The sequence below is a fragment of the Mastigoproctus giganteus genome, chromosome 4 (assembly GCF_048544385.1).
Source record: "Mastigoproctus giganteus isolate SK-2022 chromosome 4, ASM4854438v1, whole genome shotgun sequence".
Classification (NCBI taxonomy): Eukaryota; Metazoa; Arthropoda; class Arachnida; order Uropygi; family Thelyphonidae; genus Mastigoproctus; species Mastigoproctus giganteus.
In genome coordinates this window covers 36,200,026-36,225,408 of record NC_143578.1, presented here as the reverse complement: position 1 = coordinate 36,225,408, position 25,383 = coordinate 36,200,026, and the positions used below count along the sequence as shown (strand labels likewise).

The 25,383-nt window shown below is 38.3% G+C and overlaps 1 protein-coding gene across 4 annotated transcripts in view; it reads right to left on the bottom strand.

The window, feature by feature from the left end:
* Atg17 (autophagy-related 17) overlaps nucleotides 1-25,383 on the bottom strand; it is a 648,565-nt gene that overhangs the window by 352,348 nt on the left and 270,834 nt on the right. For 3 of the 4 annotated variants that reach the window (XM_090372636.1, XM_090372635.1, XM_090372638.1), the window contains one exon: nucleotides 22,930-23,154. In XM_090372636.1, coding sequence (XP_090228762.1) covers nucleotides 22,930-23,154 — 225 coding nt within the window. The remainder of the gene's footprint in view (nucleotides 1-22,929; nucleotides 23,155-25,383) is intronic. The other variant, XM_090372637.1, reaches the window with a different exon arrangement.

Genomic DNA, 25,383 nt, shown 5'->3' with positions numbered 1-25,383 from the left:
CGACCGTATTCAGCAGTCAGGGGCTTGAACCCCGGTCTACTCAAAGAGCGTGTGCTACTGCACTCCCGCTCCTGCCCACTCGGCTACCAATCTGATTCATTCCCTTCCTTCTAGAGTTTACACAAGTAAAGAACTCTTTCTGTTTTTATTTGTGTCCTTTGCCAAGGATTTCTCGTAATCTGCCACTGCCTGCCTAACCTCCTTTGTGACTTGATTACAGACTATCTTATATCTGCTGTAGGCTTCTGTGTCGCCTGATAATTTATATGCATCCCATGCATTTTTCTTTTCTGCCACGAGCCTCATTAATTCATCCCACATCCATTTAGGCCTGAACTTTGAACAGTATTTCTTAGTTGGTAAGAAAAGCCTAACAGCCTCCAAGATTAAGTCCCTGAAGGCTTCTCATTTAGAATTCACTGTTGGTAACATCATCAGTTGATCCCACTGTATAGAATTTAAAAACTGTCTGAGACCACTGTAGTCACCTTTACGAAAACAAGAACCCTTCCCTTTACCCTTGAGTGGTAACATCTCCAAGTAAATCTCACATCAGTACACTGTGATCACTGTCCCATAGTGGTTCCTTTATCTGCAAATTCTTAATGCATGAATAATCACTTCTGATAATCATATCAATGGTATTATTCCCTCTGGTTGCCTCACGAACATATTTCTGTAGAAAACAATCCTCTAATAAATCCACAAAAGCCTTGCTAGCGTGTGAGTGACCAACCCACAAGTTCCGGTCAATATCTGGAAAATTAAAATTCCCCATTACCAGGCATTCTGATTTACTGGCCCATTCTATTACTCTGCACAACTGTTCATCATACTTCTCAGAGTTATTAGGCCAATAACATACTCCTACTCTCATTTTCCTTTCCCAGTGTTTATGTCACACAACAAACAGACTCAACATTGCACTGTCCACCCGTGTCAACTGGATGCACTTCCTTAGATTTTGTGTTTCTTAACTAACAGCGTAACCCCTCTTCCCTTCCTACTCTGTCTGTCCTTTCTGTACACATTGTACTTCCCAAATTATAATTCTGCACTGCTTATATCTGTGTGACACCATGCCTCTGATATCCCTACAATATCTACCTTTGATGTCTTGATCAGTACTTCAAATTCATCAATTTTATTTAGTATACTTCTAGCATTAGTGTAAGTGCAAGTATACATGCACTTGTTCTTACTTTTAGTTACCCTAACACAGCCCATGTATTTACTTGTTCCATGATGACTCCCAGCAGCTCTTGAAATCCCCAGCAACTTGCTCTCTGGCTGCTGCTCATTACAATAGAAGCAGTGCAAGAATCACTTTCACCTCTGCCTGTGGCTACCGTTAATCTTTTAGTCTGTGAATCCCCCCTCCCAATCTAGCAGTTTTTCAACCCACCTAACACTGCCTCGATAGCATCAGCAAATATTCTTGCATCATTTCTATTTAAGTGTATCCCATCTCTGTAGAAGCAGTCTCGCCTGTTAGCAAGTACAGACCACACTGAAAAAAATCTACACCGTGAGCCTTGCAAAATCTCTCCAGGGCCGCATTGACTGACAAGACACTCATCATATACGCCCTCCTATCGTGTCTGGGCAGAATTGCAGACACTTTCAAATTTTACCCCAACTCACGACTTTTTTCCAGCATTGACCTGTACTTGTTAAGTAAATCTGCAGATCTCTTACTATCAAGGTCATTAGTGCCAACATGTACAACAATATCACCTTTTGTTCCCTTAAAAGATGATATCTGCCCTACAATGTCATCAACTTTTGCCCCTGGCAGACATATCCTGTTCCTGTCCCACCTATCCTTTTTGCATGATATATTCCCTGTCTCCCTAACAATAGAGTCACCGACAATAATTAGTTCCTGTAGGACCAGGGCATTCTGCCTTGGAGATTGCCTGTGTTGCCTGATGCACGGGAGTGACCTCTGGCATTGAGTTGGGCAGCTAAGAGTTTAGAGTGTGTTTAGTGTTAAACGGCACCAGGGGTTTCCCCCATCTCCGTGTGCTATACATTGTGGGTGTGAAACAGAACACTGTCAATGCCAGAGGTTTAAAAGTGTATGGATTTTGTACATGTGTAGTGTCGAGAGTTTAATGGGCCACTCATTAATTTCTTCAAGAGCATTTACCCTACACCTCAAACTCTCATAGTTGCCCATCAGAATGCTGAGTTGGCGTCTAATTTCTTCACAGTCTCTGCACCTAGCATACACAGAGACATCCTCCTCGGCTACATCATGTCTTATTCTAGACAGATCTGCAAACATTTCACGCATTTTTTTAGACTGTGATGCGTTGGAGAATGATCCAATGCATCACAGTCTAAAACAATGCGTTGAAGAATCATCCCCTTCGGTTCTCCCGTGAGCCACAGCACTCTGGCTATTCTGTGAACGCTGCTTTGCTGCTTTAGTTTGGGTCATGATTCCGTTAAGTATAATTTAATTAACAATGAACTTTAATAAGATTAATAAATTTCGATGAACTCCACTTAGCGGTACACCCTTCAAAATGGCAGCGAGAAGCAGAGGAAAGCAGTGATTGACAGGTTGTGACTCTGCCCACTCGCTGCTTCCCCCTCTTCATTTCAGGCGGATGTCATTGGAGTGCTAAATGTGAAATTCATCGTGTATGGTTTCATTCACATCTGTGTTGCTCGTTTGGTTGCTGCTTGCCACATGGGTGCTCATTTAGTCCTGAGTTTCTGTGTCGTGTATCCTGTTCCATCCTGCAGGTAAGCTGTTTTGTTGTTTTTTTGCTGTAGCGTGTTGCCGTCACTTTCCTTTTGTTTATTTCTTTCTGTGTTTTTTTGACCTTTGTTCAATCCCAGTGGAGCGAGTGAGTGCGAGAATGTTGCATGGTTAGGAAAGGGACGGATGTAAGGCTGTGGTTGAATGGTGTATTAATGTGAATTTGACTGCTTCTCAGTATATGTTCGATGAAATTGGCTAAGCGAAAGGACGTTAGAGATGGATTTGAGTGAGTATGTAGGAGGTTCGAGAGATATACAAGCCTGCAGGCTAGGACTGATGAGGTGATTTTTATTTGTATTATTTTCACATCTCATTAACCTAGAATTGTTTCAGTTACGTTCTTTAAAAAAAAAAAAAAAATTCTATTGGCGTATTGTGCTTATACAAAGAGGAATTTTATTGTTCATTGCATGTGTTAACTGACTTTTGTGTTTAGCAAAAAAAGGCTAGGTTTTTACACAACTTTGGGAGAGATTCAAGCAAAAACCGGTCACTGGACGAAAAAAAAAACAATTATAAGAGTCCTGTTTTTAATAAACTTTCATTTGTGTTTAGTGAAAAATGGTTATGTTTTTACCCGACTTCGGGTGGGATTCAAGCAAAAACTGGTCATTGGCCGCATGTCGTATTACTTTTTGTTTCTTGTTTTGAAAAAAAATTTCTGTTTTTGTGTTAATTTTTCTTCATTTTAACTCTGACATGTTATGCTACGTGACATTTTGTCTTCCGCGAATAAATTGTATTTCTATTAGTTGCTGCTCCAAAAAAATTGCCGTTAATTTGGTTGTTTTTCAGCTCAGACATACTGTTATGTAACGTGACATCCGCCACCTGCAGTCGTCAAGAAGAGGGAGGGGAACGCAGTGAGTGGGCGGAGTTACGAACCATATGTTACTGCTTTCCCCTTCTTCACGACCCCATTTTGTAAGGGGTACCATTCTCTGGCGTATTACCATAAATTTTACTGATTAACTGATAATACTATAGTAATCTAAGAGATCTCTAATACAGTACTACGTTTTTTGCTATCTAGTTTTACATTAACCTTATGCTATTCCATATTGTATAACAATGGTGGTAAGTTAAAAAAAAACATAAAATCTACGGACACTAAGTATTAACTTTCAAAATCGGTATCTAATTTCTAAAATAAACCACGGAGCTTGGCTAGAACTATAAAGCTACTTATAGAAAATAATTTATTATAACAATTAAGTCAATAAAACGACTAAATATAAATGAAAACTTAGCATTCACCGGAGCTGCAAAAATTTTGGTTGAGGTGGTAATAACCAAAGACTTTGTTTGTTTGTTTGTTATTTGATTTTTAGGAGCATTAGCAACTAAGGCCATATTGCTCCGGGGTTATGTGGTCGTCATTCCTTGAACTTTCCACATCCTCCATATTTGGTGGCCACGGGCTTGAACCCCAGTCTAATCAAGAAGCATGTGCTATGCACTGCTGCTCTTGCCCACCTGGCTACAGAGGCGCCACCAAAGACTTTGGTTATTATCATTGGTTATTAAGATTTTGCTGGAGGTGCAAACTGAAAAAAATATATGAAAATGTATTTTGCATCCCATAGGAATAAATGAGGGTATTGTGAAAACATCATAACTGAACCCAAGGACACATTTTTTTTTTTTTTTTTTGGTAATTCATTCCAAGACCTCAGAAGTTGAAATTTTCGCTATATAACTAAGCTATTTAACTCTCTAAAAGGTCATTTTTATAATGGAAATTGTATTAGTTTAATAAAAATTTATGTCAAATAAGCACAACACAAAAATTGCTTTTAACAAAAGGATGCAAAAACAGAACATGCGGCCAACGCATTTACAAATGCTACTATTGCCTGAGAGGAAGGGCTACGTGGTCCAGCTGGACAATGCACTACACTTTCACCGTTATCATATGTTCCGTTATAAAAATCAATTTTGAATGCCTTTGTGATTTCTAAAGCACACGACCATAAAAAACAATAAAAACAATTTGAACTTTCCGGTTTATTGAGCTTTTCTGTTCTGAAATCTATTATAAACAGGTAGTAAACTCGATCTTATTGCACTTGCGATAATACTGATAACTGGAATTGTGTGGGTTTTTACGTTATTATAATGAAATGTGTTTCCCCTTCACTGAAATTTTCAATCATATAAAAAACAAATAAATTTTCAGAATCTTCTCTTCATTCCTATTTAGTTGTTACAATGATGAAGGGAAAGCAACCAACAGAAAGTGTAAGTCTTGGCAGTGTTAGGAAACAAAACAAAACTGAATTAGAAAAGAAGATGAAAATGATTAAGCAGTACAAAGCATGACAAAGTTTGTCATTTATTGCATGGGAATTAGGCCTCACTGATTCAACAGTGAATGCTGTTTCAAAGAACAGTGCACTTATAAAAGAACATGTTAAAGGATCAATGCATCAAGATCAACAGTGAATGCTGTTTCAAAGAACAGTGCACTTATAAAAGAACATGTTAAAGGATCAATGCATCAAGATCAACAGTGATCACAAAACAGTGTTCAGGTGCTATATCGAAGATGGAAAAGCTATTAATAAAATGGATGAAAAATCAGATTCAGAAAGCGAGTGCCCCTGAGTCTAATGGCCATTCAAGCAAAAGCAACAAATATTTATGAAGATATTAAGGATAAGTATGGCAAACCTCCAAGCCAAGTTCACGGCAAGCAACAGGTGGTTTAATAGTTCAAGCATCGCCCTGGTTTCCAAAACATTAAAGTAAAATTTTTGTAATTGCACATTTCTGAAATTTTTCTTGCGCATGATATAAAAATTTGAATAAATAATTCTATTTACATGTTCGTCAAACATTTCATTTTTGCTTCAATCAAATTCAGTGCGCACAGTTGCGAGTGCTGCAGAGGCCTCTAAGGAAATTCAACTTACATAGATTTCTGTGGAATGCAGCCCTTATGTAAGTCGGGGAGTGGCTGAACTTATTTAAAATGTTTGTAAGACAGTGTGGGAATTATAGATGACAATTCAGAAGGTTTCCACGAGAGGGCAAATTTGAGATTTCTACAGAGCAAGTTGTTCAGAGTAAAAGTCGCATTGAGAATAAAAAAAGAAAACCTAGTTTTTTCATGCATGGAAAGCAATATTTGTAATGTGCTTATGCGAAGAGAGCTTAGAAGTCGGGGTAATCCCAAATACAGCTAGAAAGCTGAGATAAAGCACAGGAGCAGTAGACTTTTTGCAAGAAACAGGACTGAGTTTTAGGACTAAAATTAAATAAGTTTTCGTTGTTCCACTACAGAATTACCTGGATATTCCCATTCAAAGAAGTGGTAGTGGATATTCGAAAAGTTTAAGTTGTTTATTCAGGATAAAGTTGCTCAAACTGGAAGGTAGAATGAACTGTGCTATCATCAGCAAAACTATAGATAAGATTCAGAGTCAATGGAAAAAGATCATTAATATATAAGAAGAAAAAGAGTGGGAGAAAGACTGAATCTTGGGGGGTATCAGCATTAGTGCACAACTTAGAAGACAGAGTACCATCTACCATTGCCCACAGTGAGCTTATTTAGAAGACCCTTATGCCAAGCATGATTAAAAGCCTTAAAATTGCAAAGAACAACTGCTTGAGTTTCATCAAATTCATCCAATGAGAAGGTGCCTCGGTAGCCAGGTGGGAAGGAGCAGCAGTGCGTAGCACACGCTTCTTGATTAGACCAGAGTTCGAGCCCGTCACCACCAAATACCGAGGATGCGGAAAGGTCAGGGAATGACTACCGCATATCTCGGAGCAATATGGCCTTAGTTGCTAATGCTTCTAAAAACCAAATAACAACAACAACATCCAATGAGTAACATAAGCCATATATCACTGGTGCATCGACACTAATGAAATCCATATTGATGATCACTAATCAGATGGAAGGTCGAGATATCTGAGGATTGGCAGTTGATGGATTTCTTCTGTATTTCTGGAAAGAGTAGAGGTAAGCACAATAGGTTGATAATTGGGAAGGAGGAGGGATTTATTGCTCTTTTCATCAATATTGTTCAGAATTCTTCTAATATTCTTCTGTTGAAAGACCACAGGAGGCATCAAATGGATTCTACTGAGTATGACGAGAAGTGGTTTACAAATGTCGTTAATACAAGAGTTAGAAAAAAAAAGATGTAAATCAATTTTGTCTAACTGAGAATGCAACAGAACCATCATGAGAGAGATGGGAGTATTGATGGACAGAATTTATGGCCCAAGAGCTTTGGCAAATATCAAAACATTTGACTACCATTTGTGCATTTGACTACCAAAGGCTGCTAAAAAGAATACAATACAAACTAGACAGCTTGGGAAAGTTCCTGCTCTAGATAAAGGTATGGTTGAGTAGGAGAAGACAGAGTGGTTATCAATGGGAACTACTCTGCTTGGACTAACGTTATTAACAGAGTATTCCAGGGTTCAGTGCTGGTCGCACTATTATTTTCTGTATTTATTAATGATATTGATGAAGGATTACAGGCCTTAATGTCTAAGTTTGCAGATGATACAAATATTGGCAGGTTAGCTAATCAGAGTAATCAGGGTATGCTACTGGAACAAGATCTAGGAAAATTGGGTTGATGTGCTCAGAAATGGCAGTTGAGGTTTAACATTGACAAATGCAAGATATTGCATATGGATAGCAGTAATCCCAAAATAACTTATCAAGTTAGTTCAACATGATTTTCCCTTAACAAAACCATGTTGTGTGTTATTCAGAAAGCCATATCTATTTAAATGTCCCTGGATTACACTCTTAAACATTGCCTCTAAGATTTTCCTTACCACTGAAGTCAGACTAACTGGTCTGTAGTTACCAACTTCACTCTTAGAACCACCTGTATGTAATAGTGATACGTTGGTTCCTCTCCAATCCAAAGGAATCTCTCCCGAGTCCAAAGATTCCCTCATGTGGTTCAATGGTTGAACCATCGACATGAAGTGGACCAATCTGATTCATCCCCTTCCTTCTAGAGTTTACATGAGTTACTCTTTGCATCTTTTGCTAAAGATTTCTCATAATCTGCCTTTGCCTGCCTAACCTCCTTTTTGACTTGATTACAGACCAGCATATATCTACCATAGGCTTCTGTATCACCTAAATTAAAAATCACATTATTCACAATCATCTGTTTATATAGCAAGCACAAAAAACAGTATATACACAATATTTATAACTTCAAACTTATTCAATATCTCAGAACGTACACAGTGCTTGAATTGCGAACTGCTGTGCATTCGAGCATGTGCCGATGAAGCAGTTGCCTGATTGGTTCCTTAAAAGTTGCATTCTTGACGGCAAATAGATGTATGCTGCTATGCAGTATGTACTCAGATTTAAGGATGCATGCAGGCTTGAATCACCATCTGAAAACACAGCATTTGGCAAAAATTAATTTTCACCCCACCCTCTGCTCTCATCCTGATGCGACATCTAGGGGCACCAATCCATCATCTAGTCTCGGGTGTCAAAATAGCTTGACACGGAACTGATATGCTATGTCAGTGGTGCCCCTCTGATACCAGTGCCCTTGACACCTGTCCCAATGCCAAGGCCACTGCATACATAGTACCTAAAGTACTTTAGGTTCCAATAACCTTTTGTGCCTGCCATTTGGTGCTGGGGGTGGGGACGGGGAATAAAAAGGGTGGGTTTTATGATTTTTCGAATCTGTATAACGAAATATCGGGAAAACCATAAACTTGGAAAAACATTCTAAGATCTATATTCATGTACAAAAGCTAAGCAAGTTGCGCATTTTTAGAAATATCACATCATCACCACCTGTTGAGATTTCAATAAAACTATATAGTCATCTATAAATGAATAACTCATAAAACCCACCAAAAGACACGATGAAAATGTATTTCAAGAAAACATGACAAATTTCATACAATGAATAAAAGGTTGAAAAGGATTAATACAGACTGTGATCACTGCTACATAATTCTCACATTGTACCCTCATGATATAAAAAAGTTACTCGGGAGGTTGGTAAACAATAAATCCCATTCCTCTTTGAGTGCAGATTTTAGTTCATATAGAGTTCTTGGGGGAAGGTTATAATTTGCTCCTCAAAGCATCCTAGGCATGTTTTGAGGGGTTCTAGTCTGAAGAGTGGAACATCACTCCATTCCAGGATATCTTAAATTTACAGAACTTAATGAACCAAGCATTGAAAAGTGAGAGTCGACTGCACCCCAAACAGCCTCACATAGGGCTTATCTTTATATCATTGATGATGTCTTCCTACACTACTATTCCCCACCATGAAAACTATCTTTTACCCTATTTTTTTGGAGGGTTCTCAACGGTGTTGAGAATCACTATTCAGACAGAATCTTCACTCATCAGAGAAACTTTTGGTATTTTTAAATCTGTGTCCATCAAGATACTTTAAAACAAATTAAATACTTACAGTACCGATGATTCCCTTCTCGGTTGGCTAACCGAGCTTCACTATTCGTTTTCCCAAATGCAGTCCCATGAAAAATGGATTCACTTGTGGAACTGAATTAGAGGAATTCAAACGGCATATTTCTTAGTATAGTCCCTTTTGTTTAAGCCTGGATAAGAACTTCAAGTTGATATGAAGATTTTTTTCAATCATGGTTGGATGAGGCTAGATACTGGTTGTCTTTTGATTTGATTGTTGTAAACAATAATCCCCTTTCTACAGTGATATGTTCCTATCTTCTGAAATTGTTTCCACAACCCTGATACGACTTTCAGACTCATGAAGAATGTGGTGACTTCCAAATGTGGTTGGTCATCTATCGTTCCAACGACTCTCCATCACTCACAGTCATTCATACAGCATCTTGCCATGTACAGGAAGGGAAACCTATCAAGACTTTTCTTATGTAACAGGAATAAAAGTGAAAAATGTCATTTCTAGATCTAGGGTATGTCATGGGCCTTTTTATGTGAATTTCATGTACATTTCTTGAAACATAAGAAAATTTATACATAGCATCTGCTTATTCAGTTTTACACATACAATTTGTCTCAAACATTAGAAAATGTTTAACTTCCCTAACTTTTCATGAGAGAGAGAGAGAGAGAGAGAGAATCTTTATTGCAACATTTGATTGTAACGTATTACAAGGTTAAATATTGCAACTTTCCCTTCATGGCCAAAAGGCCAGGGGCGTACAGATAAGAGGTGTTACAAAAACATTAAATATCATAAGACATTCAAGAACAAAAACAAGATGACATTAAATTATATAGGGATAAAACAAAATGATACATACATATACAATTTACAGTAGTAACTATTGTTCTCACAGTTCATGAGAGACAGCAGCAAGAGTACTGTCAGGCTAGTTTCCTGTAATGCTCACTAATTATTTCACAGGGGTCTCCCCACTGGGGCAGTTTCACTTCCATCTAGACAGTTGCGATGGGTTGCAATGCTTTGTCAAGAGATGGTGGTGGTGCTATGTCTATTGTGGTCGCCATTCCCTGTATTAGTTAAGGGGTTTGGTGATTGTCAGATGCAGTTGACAGTTCGTCGTCCACGGATGGTGTTGGACAGAGTATCCCACATCTATATCGTCAGTTGACAGTAAATTTGTTAAGGTCGGCATCAATGTCATGGATTCGTCCGAGCATCTGGTATGGTAGGAAACGATCTGATAGGTGGAGGCGTGAATGAAGAGGGCAAATAGTTGGGGTGGCTCTGAGCTGGGCAAGTGGAATCCTTCAGCCACAGAGATCCCAGAATGAAGGAGATGTTATCAGACCGGTCAACACCTTTACTGTGATTATCAGTCTTTTTTTCATCAATGAAAGAGGGCAGCCTGGGCCATTTCAGTTGTATGAACATGGGATGGTAACCTGTGCTTGTAGGTTACCCATTTGAGGGAGCCAATATTACACTGCCCAGATGGATTTTCTGATTGTAGGTGCTGGTGATGCCCAGATTTCACTGCATAAAGTAGTGGGACGTATATAATGGTCCTGATATATTTTGTTGCTGTAACTGTGTCTGGGACATAATGCAGGTGTTGTTTTGCTCTCCATTCCAGGTGCGCTGCACGACTGATGAGTTTGTCAATGTGCTTGTTGAATCTGAGTTTTGTGTCAAAGACAACTACCAAATCCAGATGATATGGATCAGTCGGGATGGAAACTCCACTGATGTTGGGCGAGATGATTGCTGTTTTTTCCTTCAGGGACTTCACTGGAATGTTAAGGCCAAATTGTTTAAGGTAGCTTGCTAGTGCAAGGAGGACACTTTTAATTTCCTCTGTGATCCTAGAGGGGGTCTTGTGTTTGCTTGGATGGTGGTCAATATTTTTAAATCATCTGCGTAAGACAATATATCTGGTCTCTGGCTTATGAAAGGGGAGATAATGGCAGTAAAGAGGAGACCAGAGAAGACTCCCCCTTGTGGTACTCGTGTAGATATTTGCTTGATATAGTTTTTTTTTTTAATGATGAGTATGATAGTACATTTGAGGAGGACTGATAAGAGGAAGTGCAATGCATCCCCGCCTATATAGTAGTGGTCTTCAAGCAGTTCTAGGAGGGCAGGTATCTGAACAGCATCAAAAGCTGCTTCAATGTTAAGGTATGTTATGGGGAGGATTTTCTTAAATGCTGTAAAGATGCTGTGAGTGGTGGCAAGGAAGATTGGTAATGGTGGACCTATTTGGTAATGAAGAATGAATTTGTGGTGGGCATCTGGAAGTGTGTGAGTTTTTAGAGTTCGAAGGAGGGCTGTTTCTAGTAGTTTCAGGAGACATGAGGAATTGGAGATGGGTCTGAAGTGCTTTTCCAATGACAGCATTCTTATTTTTGGGTGTAGCCTTACCAGATATACATTCCATTGATGGGGGAAGATGTGGCTGGTCAGCACTGCATTGAAGATGCTAACAAGGGGCTGGATGATATATGGTCCCAGGCATCTCAACTGCAGTATTCCATCAGCACCCACAGCTGTAGAGGACGGGGCTGAATTCAAGGCTATCTACAAGATTTGGTTCTTTGATATAGTGATAGTTGTCAGAGAGTTCTGTTTGTCATGATTGAATATGTGGTCGAGATTACCGCTGGATCTCGCAACATCTTCAAACATGGTTATGAAGTCAATCTACCTCTGGGGGTCGAGTTGCTCTGGGAAACTGGTGGTTTGTTCAGTGCATGGTATCTTACCTATTGCTAGCAAATGATCAAAATAGCTCTTAATGGCCTGGGAATTTTGGTGGTTGAAAATTGCTCTTGCTCTTGAAAAGGCTATTCTGTCATTTATTTCACCAGACTGCTTCCATTGCTTATGTAGTTGCTGCTTTAGTTGAAAGCTGGAGTTTAGAGTGGGGAGTGACAGTGACTGTCTTTGAAGCAGTGTATCAAGCTACCGTAATAATCCATTGAGTTAACAGGTCGACTGCTAGTAGGGTATCACAGGATTCAAGGTATGAGTATACATAAAACATAAAATTTAAGCTGTTATTTTAATTTCTTAGTTTCTTGTATATCCCTCACACGTGCAATACTAATGAACTAACCAATGAACTAGCTCTAACCTGTAATATATCTGTTATACAAAGTAGGAACAACTATATAAAAATATTAAGGGAGAAACATTGATACCAATAATTACCAGAATAGATCACAGTAGGGAATACAGAACAGACATTCAAAGATATCTGAATGTTAATGAATATCAGTCATTTACTATTGAATGCTACCACTACTGGAACCACCCAAAGTTAACATAACAGTCAAAAAACAACCTGGGTAGGACAATAATTCATAAGAAGAATTAGCAATTCCCTGAAGAAAGTTATCCTTGCAACGATGAGAGCAGCTATAAATTCATCCATTAATCAGAGGGAAATGGACAACCTTGATTTCCAGGGTAGAGCTACAGTTCAAATGTGCAACATAATGGCGACAAATGTATCTCTTGCAAATATTGTTTGAATGATGCACTACCTGTCATTCTTGCACTGGGACACAATGAAAAGAAATCTAATAGAGCATAATTCATAAGGTTGCACTGTCCCAATATGGGCAGAATAATAATTAACACCAGAAATTTAGATGATGCATCCTAGTGCCATTATAGACAATTTCTTAATACCCATACTAAAATGATTCTTTAGGAACGAAATATGCATGTACATGATTGAAAATTATCTGCACCACAAACCCAGGCTTGTAGGTGATTGGTTTGAGATGAGTTAGAATGATATGGTTGGTTTGGGAGTTTTTGGTGCATTAACTATTTTGGTTATAGAGTGCCAGTTCATATGATCTTTATCACATATGATGTCTCTCTAAAAGTGTATTTTTGTGTTCTTATTTGAATATTGTATGGGCTGAAAAACCAGGAAAAATTCATAGGAAAACTTACTGCCCCTTAATCTCTCCATCACTGATTGAAGGGGCTGTAAAGAATTCCTCCAGTCCCTGAGACTATTCAAACCCAGATCTCTTGAAATGAGTGACAAGTTATGAACCTATTAAACTGTCATAGAGAACTTTGAAGGAGGAAGGCATCAGCTACATACTTCTGAAAATCTAGTTTGCAGTAATCCCAGAATGATCACAGTTCTCATTAAAAGTGAACCTGTTACATTATTACACTGTTATTACCAAGTAAACTATTATAATGAATTACAGTGAATAAATACCCCCTTTTTGAGTACTTCTGAGCATATAGTGAACATTGTTGAAAAATAATCTTTGTAAAGTCCAAAGTTTACTTAAATTATGGTTGATACAAGATCCACTTACAACACAAAGTCCAGGGACATTGGGACTCAAACGGAAATGCCTGCATCCATTTCCAGTGTGAGTCATGGACTTCCTCATTGTATAGCCTGTGGAATGTATTCTAAGGCTGGTCTAGTAGACAGACCAAGCTCAACTAACGAAGTCTGTGACTCACACAGATTCTTTTCTTTGCAACTGATGCAAGGAGTGTACCTATCTCAAATTACAACTTGGTGCATTACTGTTTGTTTGTTATTTGGTTTTTAGGAGCATTAGCAACTAAGGCCATATTGCTCCAGGAATATGCAGTGGTCATTCCCTGACATTTCCGCATTCTCCGTATTTGGTGGTGACGGGCTCGAACCCCGGTCTAATCAAGAAGCGTGTGCTACGCACTGCTGCTCCTTCCCACCTGGCTACGGAGGCGCCTGGTGCATTACATGAAATATTTGAGTCACTAAAGAAACGAGTGCTTGCCCTAAAAACAAATGTAACAGAGCTCGTCAAGGACTCAAGTATCTCTTGCGATGTACCCCGAATTGGGTCCCAGAAAAGAATAGTCACGTGCACACTGTTCTGGTCGAAGGTGATCTAGTTTTATTGGGAGACTATTCTCAGGGAAACAGGTAACATATTTTGTAATAAAAATAGGTGATCCAAAACCAGAGTGTGTTTGCTAGGAGCAACAATTGATGATGTTACCAAAAGATTGTCAGATTTTAAAAGAGGTAAAGAGAGAGGTATTATTATTCATGTGGGGACTAATGATATTAAATGTATGTGATCTGACCATCTGTTGGATAAATATAGGACTATGCTGAAAAAATGTTATGAGTTAGTATAAGCTGAAAGCCGTGTGGATTAACTCGAGACGAGGGAATCTGCAAGTTTCTGGGGGGGGGGGTATCAGTGTGGCCCACGTTTGTAGGTAGGTTGTTTGTTTGAGTGTGGGCTTTACGACACAAGAGCAACATGGCCATAATGCGCCATTTGTAGGTAGAAGGAATTATTTTGTAGAGATAGTATTCATTTGAACAAAGGTGGTGCAACGATTTTTGCCTGTATCATTGAAGATACCCTGAGGATTCAGGTAAACTGCTCGTTTGGGGGAATTCAGATCTGCATTTATTTGATGATATGGGTCAAAGTAATGCTTGCACCACTTACCTTATGAATTCTTGTTCATTGCCACAACAACCAACGTTGATAAGATGTTATGAGACTTGCAATGTTTCAAATGAGGGGGAATATAAAGCTTGGGATACAAACCTGAATAACTTCAAGGGGTTAGAAAACTATAGAAGATTACTTAGTGTCAACAGTAATGTCAGGCGTGTTGTCAATAAAATGGCTGAATTTGAACTCCTTGTTAGGAAAACTAATGCTGATATAATATGGCTAAGGGAAATGTGGTGCCACCCAGAAATTGGTGATGACAAGTTCCACTACGGTATGTATAATGTATTTAGGAAAGACAGGGAAGAATAGAATGGGTGGAGGGGTCATGCTTCTTATCAAAATCAGCCTGAGTGCAAAAAGAGCTTTTGCTGAGTCTAGTTATGCCTGCCAGCATAGAATCTGTGTGGTGAGATTTAGTTGGAAGCAAAGGAACAATGAGAATAGGGGTAATCTACAGACCAGAAGATTGTGAAGAATATGATGAGTCTTTACATGCAAATGGAATGGGCAAGCAAGTGTATAAAAAGCCAAACAGCTTTGTATGCTGGAGCAGAAATGGCATGTATCATCAGTTGCTTGTGGTCCATTGTGGTTAAGGTGCACAAAGAATGGTGTTGAATGGGTCAAACCACCTCTTGCATTCTTCTGTTCAGTGCATTGTATGAGCTCACTGTGTGAGAGTTGACATCATACAATATGGAGAATATGGAGAATGTAAGAACAATATCCGAAAGATGATGTGCAGCACACTTAGACATATGGGGTTCCACAGCAGATGACCCAAGAGACACCCTAACTCTCCTCATTGCTGATCACTGTCAACAATGATCAGCAATGAGGAGAGTTAGGGTGTCAACAACACATTGGTTGACAGGAGGACTGGAAACTGTGCTGGTTGGATTAGTCCAAATACATGGTGCAATACAATGACAGACACCTTCATATACAGTGCCCAATAGGTCAGTGTGGCAGTTGTTGCTTAATATGGAGCAAGTTTTACTTAGAGGAACTAGGACCCCTGCTGTGCACGGACAATGTTTCACTTGTAAGGTCTACCAGCATCTCTCAGGATCTTCCAAGACGATAATGCACCGTGTCATCAGGCCTGCACTGTGCATAAGTGGTTCCAGGGACACAGTGAAGATATCACCCATCCCGATTGGCCTCCAAAGTTTCCTGACCTCAATCCAATCAAACACCTGTGGGATGCTTTGGAAAAGGAAGTGAGGCATATGGGCACGCAACTATCATCTATTCTGACACCGTGGAAAGTCTTGCAGGCAGCATGGCTGCAGATCCCTACAGACATCTTCACACATCTAGTGGAGTCAAGGCTTAGGCAAATAGTGGCTGTTATCCATATGAATAGCCCAAAACAGTATTAGGTAGGTGGTCATAATTCAGTGATTGCCAAGTGTATATATAAATGTGTGTGTGTAAACGCAGAAAAAAACTGTAATTCTTCAAAATCTAGCACCTTTTACACTCCAGAAATATTAAGAGAGCAATCTGGCACCTGTATCAGCAGTGGGATAATGCTGTCCAAAGAAAAAGAGGAATTTAATAGCTCACTTAGAACTAATTTATTTCTGCCCATTACAACTTTGTTTCCCAATTCTCTAGGTATGGCCAAACTATCTCCTTTTTTTTTACTGCCTTTTATTTGTATGATATTGTAAATACACAGCAGGACAGTTGGTCGGTGACTCTATCGTCAGGGAAACGGGGAACATGCTTTGTAAAAAAGATAGGTGGAACAGGACCAGGGTATGTCTGCCAGGGGCAAAGGTTGATGACGTTGTAGAGCGAATATCATCTTTTAAGGGCACAAAAGGTGATATAGTTGTACACGTTGGCACTAATAATATTAAGAGTAGGAGACCGGCAGAATTACTTAACAAGTACAGGTCACTGTTGAACAAAAGCCGAGAATTAGGGTTGAATTTGAAAGTGTCTGCAATTCTGCCCAGACACGATAGGAGGGAGTATATGATGAGAGCCTTGTCGATCAATTCGGCCCTGGAAAGATTGTGCAAGGCTCAAGGGGTAGAATTTTTTTCAGCCTGGACTGTACTTGTTAACAGGAGAGATTGCTTCTACAGGGATGGGATACACTTAAATAGAAAGGGTGCCAGAATATTTGCTGATGCTATCGAGGCAGTGTTAGGTGGGTCGGAAAACTGCTAGCTTGGGGGGGAGACAAAGACCAATAGATTGACAGTAGCCACTGGCAGAGGTGAAAGAGATTCTTGCACTGCTTCTATTAGAATGAGCAGAAGCCTGAAAAACAAGATGCATGGTATTTCAGAGACGGCTGGGAGCCATTGCGGTACAAGTAAACACATGGGTTGTGTTAGGGTAGCTAAGAATAGAAACAGGTGCAGGTATACTTGCGTGTACACCAATGCTAGGAGTTTAGTAAATAAATTTGATGAATTTGAGGTATTGCTCAAAACATCGAAGGCAGATATTGTTGGGATATCAGAGACGTGGTGTCACACAGATATAAGGGATGCAGAACTGCAATTTGGGGAGTACAACGTCTACAGAAAGGACAGACAGGATAGGAAGGGAGGAGGGGTTATGTTATTAGTTAAGAAACACATAAAAACCAAGGAAGTGAAGCCAGTTGACATCGCTGGACAGTGCAGTGTGGAGTCAGTTTGGTGTGACATAAACATTGGGAGATCAAAATTGAGAGTAGGAGTGTGCTATAGGCCTAATGACTCTGATGAGTATAATAAGGAACTGTACAGGGAAATAGAGTGGGCCAGTAAATCAGAGTGTCTTATAATGGGAGATTTTAATTTCCCAGATATTGACTGGAATTTGGGGGCTGGTTACTCACACACTAGCAGGACTTTTGTGGATTTATTGGATGATTGTTTTATACATCAGCATGTTCGGGAGGCAACTAGAGGGAGTAATACTCTTGATTTGATTATCAGCAGTGATTCTTCATGCATTAAGAATCTGCAGATAAATGAACCACTAGGTGGCAGTGATCACAGTGTGCTGAAGTGGGATTTACTCAAAGAGGTAACTACCATTAGGGGTAAAGGGAAGGGTTATTGCTTCCGTAAAGGCGACTACGATGGACTGAGACAGTATTTAAATTCTATACAGTGGGACCAACTGATGATGTTACCAACAGCAAATTCAAAATGGGAAGCATTCAAAGAACTTATCTTGGAAGCTACTAGGCTTTACATACCAACTAAGAAATATTGTTCAAGGTTTAGGCCAAAATGGATGTCAGATGAACTAATGAGGCATATGGCAGAGAAGAAAAATGCATGGGATACTTACAAATTAACACATGACACAGAAGCCTATGATAGATACAAGTTGATATGCAACCAAGTTACAAAGGAGGTTAGGCAGGCAAAGGCAGATTACGAGAAATCCTTGGCAAAGGATGCAAAGAAAAACAGCAAAGAGTTCTTTACTTATGTAAACTCTAGAAGGAAGGGGATGAATCAGATTGGTCCACTTGATATTGATGGGTCAAGTGTTGATGATCCTGCTCAGGTAGCTAACAAACTAAATGAATATTTTGCATCGACATTCACACATGAGGAGTTATTCAGCGAGGGGAATGCCAGAGGTGTATTCAACTCTAGCAGTAAGCTACAGAATCTTGAAATAACTGGGAGTAAAGTGGAGGAGAAACTGTTGAAGATAAACACAAGAAAGGCACCCGGGGTGGATGGGATCTATCCAGTTATATTAAAGGAGGCAGCAAAGGAAGTAAGCAAACCCTTAGCCATAATTATGAGAGCTTCCTTGGACTCAGGGGAGGTACCCATAGACTGGAAATGTGCAAATGTGACCCCAATTCAAAAAGGAGGATCAAAGGCTGACACAAGTAATTATAGACCTGTGAGCTTAACTTCTGTTCCAGGAAAATTAATGGAGGCACTGGTTAAAGAAGCACTGCAGGATCATTTAGACAAGACTTCAGTTATAGCTCAGACACAGCATGGTTTTGTTAAGGGGAAGTCTTGCCTGACCAACTTGATTGGATACTATGATGCAGTCACAAAAGAACTGGATTCAGGGAATAACTTTGATATTATATACTTGGATCTTAGAAAGGCTTTTGATACTGTTGCACATGGAAGACTGCTACACAAATTGGAGCAGTGTGACATTGGAGGCAAATTGCTGCTATGGATAAAGGGGTGGTTGAGGGGGAGAAGACAGAGAGTGGTAATCAATGGACACTGCTCATCGTGGACTGATGTTATTAGTGGAGTCTCTCAGGGCTCAGTGTTGGGTCCATTATTGTTTTCTGTATTTATAAATGATATTGATGATGGTATATCAGGCTTAATGTCCAAGTTTGCAGACGATACAAAGGTTGGCAGGGTTGTCAAGGACACTACTGACACTATGCTGCTGCAACAGGATCTGGAAAGGTTGAGCAGATGGGCTGAAAGGTGGCAAATGAAGTTTAACATTGATAAATGTAAAGTACTACACATGGGAAACAGCAACCCCAGAGCAACGTATCAACTCTGTGGTACTACACTGACAGTGGTAGAGAATGAAAGGGACTTGGGGGTGGTTGTGCAGGCAGATATGAAGTTCTCTGAGCAGTGCAGACGGGCTGCAAGAGTAGCTCATGGAGTATTGTCAATGATATACAGGAATTTTTCCAGCAGGGATAAGGAGGTGATTATTCTATTGTATAAGGCGATGGTCAGGCCACACCTAGAGTACTGTATACAGGTCTGGAGACCTCATTTCAAGAAGGATGTAGAGCTGCTGGAACGAGTACAGAGAAGGGCAACAAGATTAGTGAATGGAACAAAGGGGTGCTCTTACGAAGAAAGGCTTAAGTTTTGCAAATTAGTGTCTGGAGACTAGGCACCAGCGAGGTGATCTGATAGAGGTGTATAAAGCCTTGAATGGTTTAAGCATGCTCAATGCTGATGGGATTCTTCCTCTAGCTCAGAAAAATCACCTGAGAGGGCATAAATTCAAATTGAGGAAAGACAGATGTAGGATAGACGTGCGGAAATTTGCCTTTAGCCAGCGGGTGGTTGGTTGGTGGAACAGACTTCCATCCCTTGTGGTGGAGGTTGATAGCCTAAATAAGTTTAAGGCTCAGCTGGACAGGTATTTTGAACGAACAGAGGGGTGAAGTGGAAGTGGGTTTTTTTTTTTTTTTTTGGCTGATGCTGCATAAGCTTGCTTTCTTGCATCAAATGCCTCTACTAATGCTAATGCTAATGCTAATATCCAGGGGGGGCACGTTGACCAAGCAAGCGTTTGAGGTTTTTAGAACATCTCCGGTGTTCTTTTTCTTTAATTTAAAATTTTTGATTAAGTGTGGGCATATACCCCCCTCTGCCGACCCCTGAATACACCCTTGCAGCAGGAGACCTCAATTCTGTGTCCCCCCCTCCCAGGAGGAGTTGCCTTCTCTATGTTAACCCCTAACCTAACCCCAACTGTAACTCCCCCTCTCATAGTATCATCCCATCTCTCTTTCATGTGTGCGTGTTGTTTTTTTTTTTTTTTTTTTTTAAAGAGCTAGCCTTCTGGAGCCCTAGGATCCTGGGCAGCCCAGTACAGAGCTCTAATGAATAGAGGATACAGCCCCTACTGTGATATGGGATGGAGGTAGACTGCAAATTTCCAAGTGATTTTCTGCTGGCTAGCTATTAAGAGGTCAGTTATATAGTACAACAACATGACACAACACAATTTATACACACAAACCTGCACAACACACAACTGGCTAAGCAGAGATGCTAACTACACATAACAGATTGTAGATTTATTTATTTGTTATTTGGTTTTTTTAGGAGCATTAGCAACTAAGGCCATATTGCTCTGGGAATATGCAGTGGTCATTTCCTAACCTTTCAGCATCCTCCGTATTTGGTTGTTGTTGTTGTTATTTGGTGTTTTAGGAGCATTAGCAACTAAGGCCATATTGCTCCGGGATATGCGGTGGTCATTCCCCGACCTTTCCGTATCTTCCGTATTTGGTGGTGACGGGCTCGAACCCCGTCTAATCAACCGTATTTGGTGGTCATGGGCTCGAACCCCTGTCTGATCAAGAAGCGTGTGCTACGCACTGCTGCTCCTGCCCACCTGGCTACAGAGGCGCCTACAGATTGTAGAGAAATTATTATTATTATTATTAGCTATATGGTGCAAGGAAGCCTGAGGCTTATGCCACACCAGCCAAAAAAAAAAAATTCTGAATTACCCTGAGAGAGATAGAGCGAGAACAAGGGTTAGAAGTAGAAGGGAATCACCAATAAAGAGAAGAATAATGATATCAGCTCAGAACCATGGGTGTGCCAAGCCCATACTCACCAGATATGAGCCCCTGGGGTTAAATCCTTGGGAACTGCCTAGGCAAGGAATACATGTCCCATATATTAAGGCATTCTGAGCAGAACAGAAGTTGGGGGGGGGGGTTACAAACAGCAGGAAGCAACACTCATCTAGAAGGAAGGGAGGAAAAAACATGATTAGAAACGTTTTTTAAACTTCTATTGACATTGATTTTAGTCTGCTTGATATAAATGACTCCCTCCAACGACCAAAAATATGTCCCATTCAACAAAGTTTTGATACTTTGGAAAAGAAAAAATCAAATGGAGTCAAATGGGAAGAGGATTTTTCAACCGAAGGATCCACTTTTCAATAAAAAATTGCCTCACTAATAATATCATGTTTTGATACAATATTTACTTGTCTGGTCACAATGCATAACACTTGTATGCCAATTTTTCCCTCAAACACAACTGAACTTGAAGGTAAAATGTCTGACAGTTTAGCCTTTGCAACAAAATTCTGAGTTGAAAACTGCCTTTTAAATCAAAGAAAACAGTGAGCAGGGTCTTGAATTTTGATCTGTCCATTCATATTTTTTCTGTCTTGGGAACATATCCTCTTTCTTTGTTTAATGTCTTTTGATCTCAAAATGAAATTATCCTTTAAATCTTGTGGTGATGTTATCCAGAGGTTTTTGTTCTGCTTATTGTCCAACATGTCAATGCAAATCTGTTCTTGTTTTAATCACTGGTCACGAGTCAGGATAAGCTAAACTGATTAAAATTTGGTGAACACTCTTTATTCAAGCTATTAAATTGAACTTAGGAAATACTTTAACCACAATAATAATAAATACAGTGAATTAAATAATGCTGTTAATACATTACAGGTAAACAGGATTACAGGTAAAGCAAGGTGCAATTCTGCTCTTGTGAATTTAACCACCTCTATATAAATAAATTTTCTGTTTATACTCTGGGACTACCACATGGTCAGAGGAGTTCCCAATACAAAGAGAATACAACAAACAACACCGTATTCAGTAGTCAGGGGCTTGAACCCTGGTCACTCAAGGTATGTGTAATTATGCACCTGCGTGCCTGACCACTCAGCTAAGCAGCAACACAAAAATAAATAAACAGAATTTAATTTATTTATTTTTGTTTTGATATAAGAAGGTTAAGTTCATATGAGCAGAATTTAAACAACAAAATATTATTGTATTTATTTTGTGGATCAGCATTTCTCAAGTTGAATTTAATAGTTTTAGTAATATAACTACGTTTTCATTCCTCGTAATAAAAGTTACTCTTTATTCATCCCCAAATATTCTGATAGTTATTCTTTAATCGGTACAATCATGTTCCTGTACTTTTTTTTTAACATTTGCATTAGTTTATGTTGTGGATGAATGGATATATGGATCAATAAATGTCATTGACATTTTTGCTTCACAAAACTGTTTGTACCTCAAAAACTCATTCCTCCAACAATGCATATCATCCATAAATTTCCTAACAAGCTGCAACTTTCAGTGGGAATTTTCCTCAATTTAACCTGAAATTTCAGATTCAAGTATTGCTGTAGAAACGTTTCAGATTTTTGATGTTTTTGAAGCAAAAACCACTCATTTAACCTGATCCATTTTAATTTAATTTAATATTGTGAGATACAATAAACACAAAACAAATGATAAACATAATAACCAATTACTTCTGTGTTAACATAATAAATTTGCACTGCCAGCTTTGTTGTTGGTCAAGATAGCAGTGCCTTACTGTGGCCATTAATGTAACTTTCTAGCCACATCATATATGATAACTCATGTGATTATTTTATTTTAAATAAACTAAACTGAAATCTTAATTAAACACTGCTCAACTATTTAATATTTAATAAGGGTTTCTCTAAAAGTAATTACCTTATCGTTACGCATCTTTTCTTGTATCCCAACAATAGACTCCTGCATTATTCGATTCACAAGCACAAGTTCTTGTAACACCATCTCCCGTGTCTGCAAGACTTGATTCCTTAGATAGTCTAGATCAGTCTTCAGATGATCTTGCACCTCTTGGGCAAACCTCTGTAAAGCAGTCATTGTGGTCTGCACCTTCAGTACATTGGACCTGCTCATCTTAAGCTTGCCCTGAAAGCAGGGAATGCTTTAAGTGGCTAAAAACTATTCTACCCATGAGCCGCAGGAAGGCATACACAGCAGGGCCAGAAGACATTATTACTCATGCAAACATGCTTGTTTAGAGACTTATCCAGGCAATTGTAAGAAGATTAAATCAGCATATAAGCAAGCAAAATAACTATAAGGTTAAATATAAATTCTTAATGCTCTGATACATTCTCAAATTAAAAATGGTCTTTGCATTCTAGGATTGTTAATATTTCTGACATGCATAAGAAAATTAGTGCTAGGTTGTAAAGAACAGAAGCCACCTCTTTTATAAAAACCAATGTAAACTTAGTTAAGAATAAGTATTTACTTAAAATGGTCTAAGAATAAATAATAACAGATTTTCTTCCTGGCCACACTAATGAATAATAATAATAGTTATTATACATAAGTGGTATAAGAAATGATATTCATACTTTTGTATCTAAATAAATCTGATAAAACTAAAAAAAAAAAAAAAAAACATACCACTATACATATATATATATATAGTATCAAAATATAAGAGTTGGAGGGCAATCTTTCACATGCAGGTAACATTTACATGTATAAGAAGGAATAATTCTGCATGAATTAATGCATAGTGTTTACTGAATGGTGGATATTGCTCTTCAAGGTAGATAGGTATTCGTCCACCTTAATTTGGGTCTTCCTAGGCCTCTTTTGCCTTTTGGTGTCTAGTCCCTAATTTTTAGGCACATTTGCATATATATATGCATAAGCACCTATTGTCTTCACCATGTCTGTCTGTCTGTCCACATGTAACAACTCAACTCCCATTGAATAGATTTTCATGGAAATTTATATTTAGCTCCTTTAGAAATATTCGTTGAGCCATCTCAAATTTCATTAAAATTGGGCAAAGAGAAATCCAGCAGTTATTTCTTTTTTCCATACAAATTGTATGGGAAAAATAAATTCATAGATTAAATGTAGTTTCAATGCAGTACAGTTAGCTTTAGACAGTTCATGCACAGTTGTGTATTATTATATAAGGCTATTGCGATCATGGCATTGTTTTTGAAGAGACACGTATATTTGGAGAGAGAAGTTCATTCTCTAATTTTAGAGAATGTAAAACTAGTTTTATCAAATGTTCTATAAAGTTATTAACTGATAAAGAGATAACTATATTTACTTTTTACTTCTATTAATCACAAAAATTGAAAAAAAAAAATTCGAATGTGCCTAAAATACATACATTAGCTTATTTTTACTGATTTTATGTTTTCCATTCAGTTGATGTGTTCATTCCATTTTAGTTATATTTTTATCCAATTGTTTATGGATTTAATTTCACATTCATCTCTTATTGCAGAGCTCCTAACTTTGTAACAATGATTTTTGTGTAATCCAACATAGTACCTTAATTTTTGTGGTTTAATTTATTTGCTTAGTTTTTTGTGTTTCAACTCTGCTTTCTCATCCGTATGCAAACAAAAGCCTCACAACTGCTTCATATATTTTTGTTTTTGTTTCTTTTCTTAGGTTCTTTATTGTTCCGAGTTTAAGCATTCAGTAGCATAGAAATTAACAGCAGCAATAGAATAATGAACTTTGTCCATTATTCTATTGCTGCTGTTAATTTCTATGCCCCAATATTTAAAATTCATTATATGTTCTGTTATTTTTTCTTCTTAATACCAATTAAACTCTTACATGATCTTTAGAAACTGTTAAAGATTTTGTTTTATTTACTGCAATTTTCATATTAAATTTACTGCAATTTGTTTAAATCTGTGTAGCAACATTTGTAAATCATTTTCTGCTCGTGTAAGAACTGTGTCATCTGCATAATTTATCATTTTTAATTCTTTATTTCCTATTTTAACACCTTTCTTAACTTTTAAATTTATTTCTCTAATAATTTTGTCCACTATAAGAGTGAAGAGGATTGGACTCAATAAATCACCTTGTCTTATACCTTTTCTAATTGGTACTTCTGTAGACAATGTGTTTTCAGTTTTAATTAGAGTTTGAATTTCCATATAAATTTCTTTCACTATTCTAATAAGGTTTTTAGCTATAATTTTTGTTTCTAATATATGAAATATATTTTAAATCTTATTCTCTCAAATGCTTTTTCCAGATTGACAAAGCATACGAATATGACACATTAAATTCAATTGTCTTTTCTATAATTTGTTTCAATATAAATACTGCATTGGTACACAATCTTCCTTTTCCAAA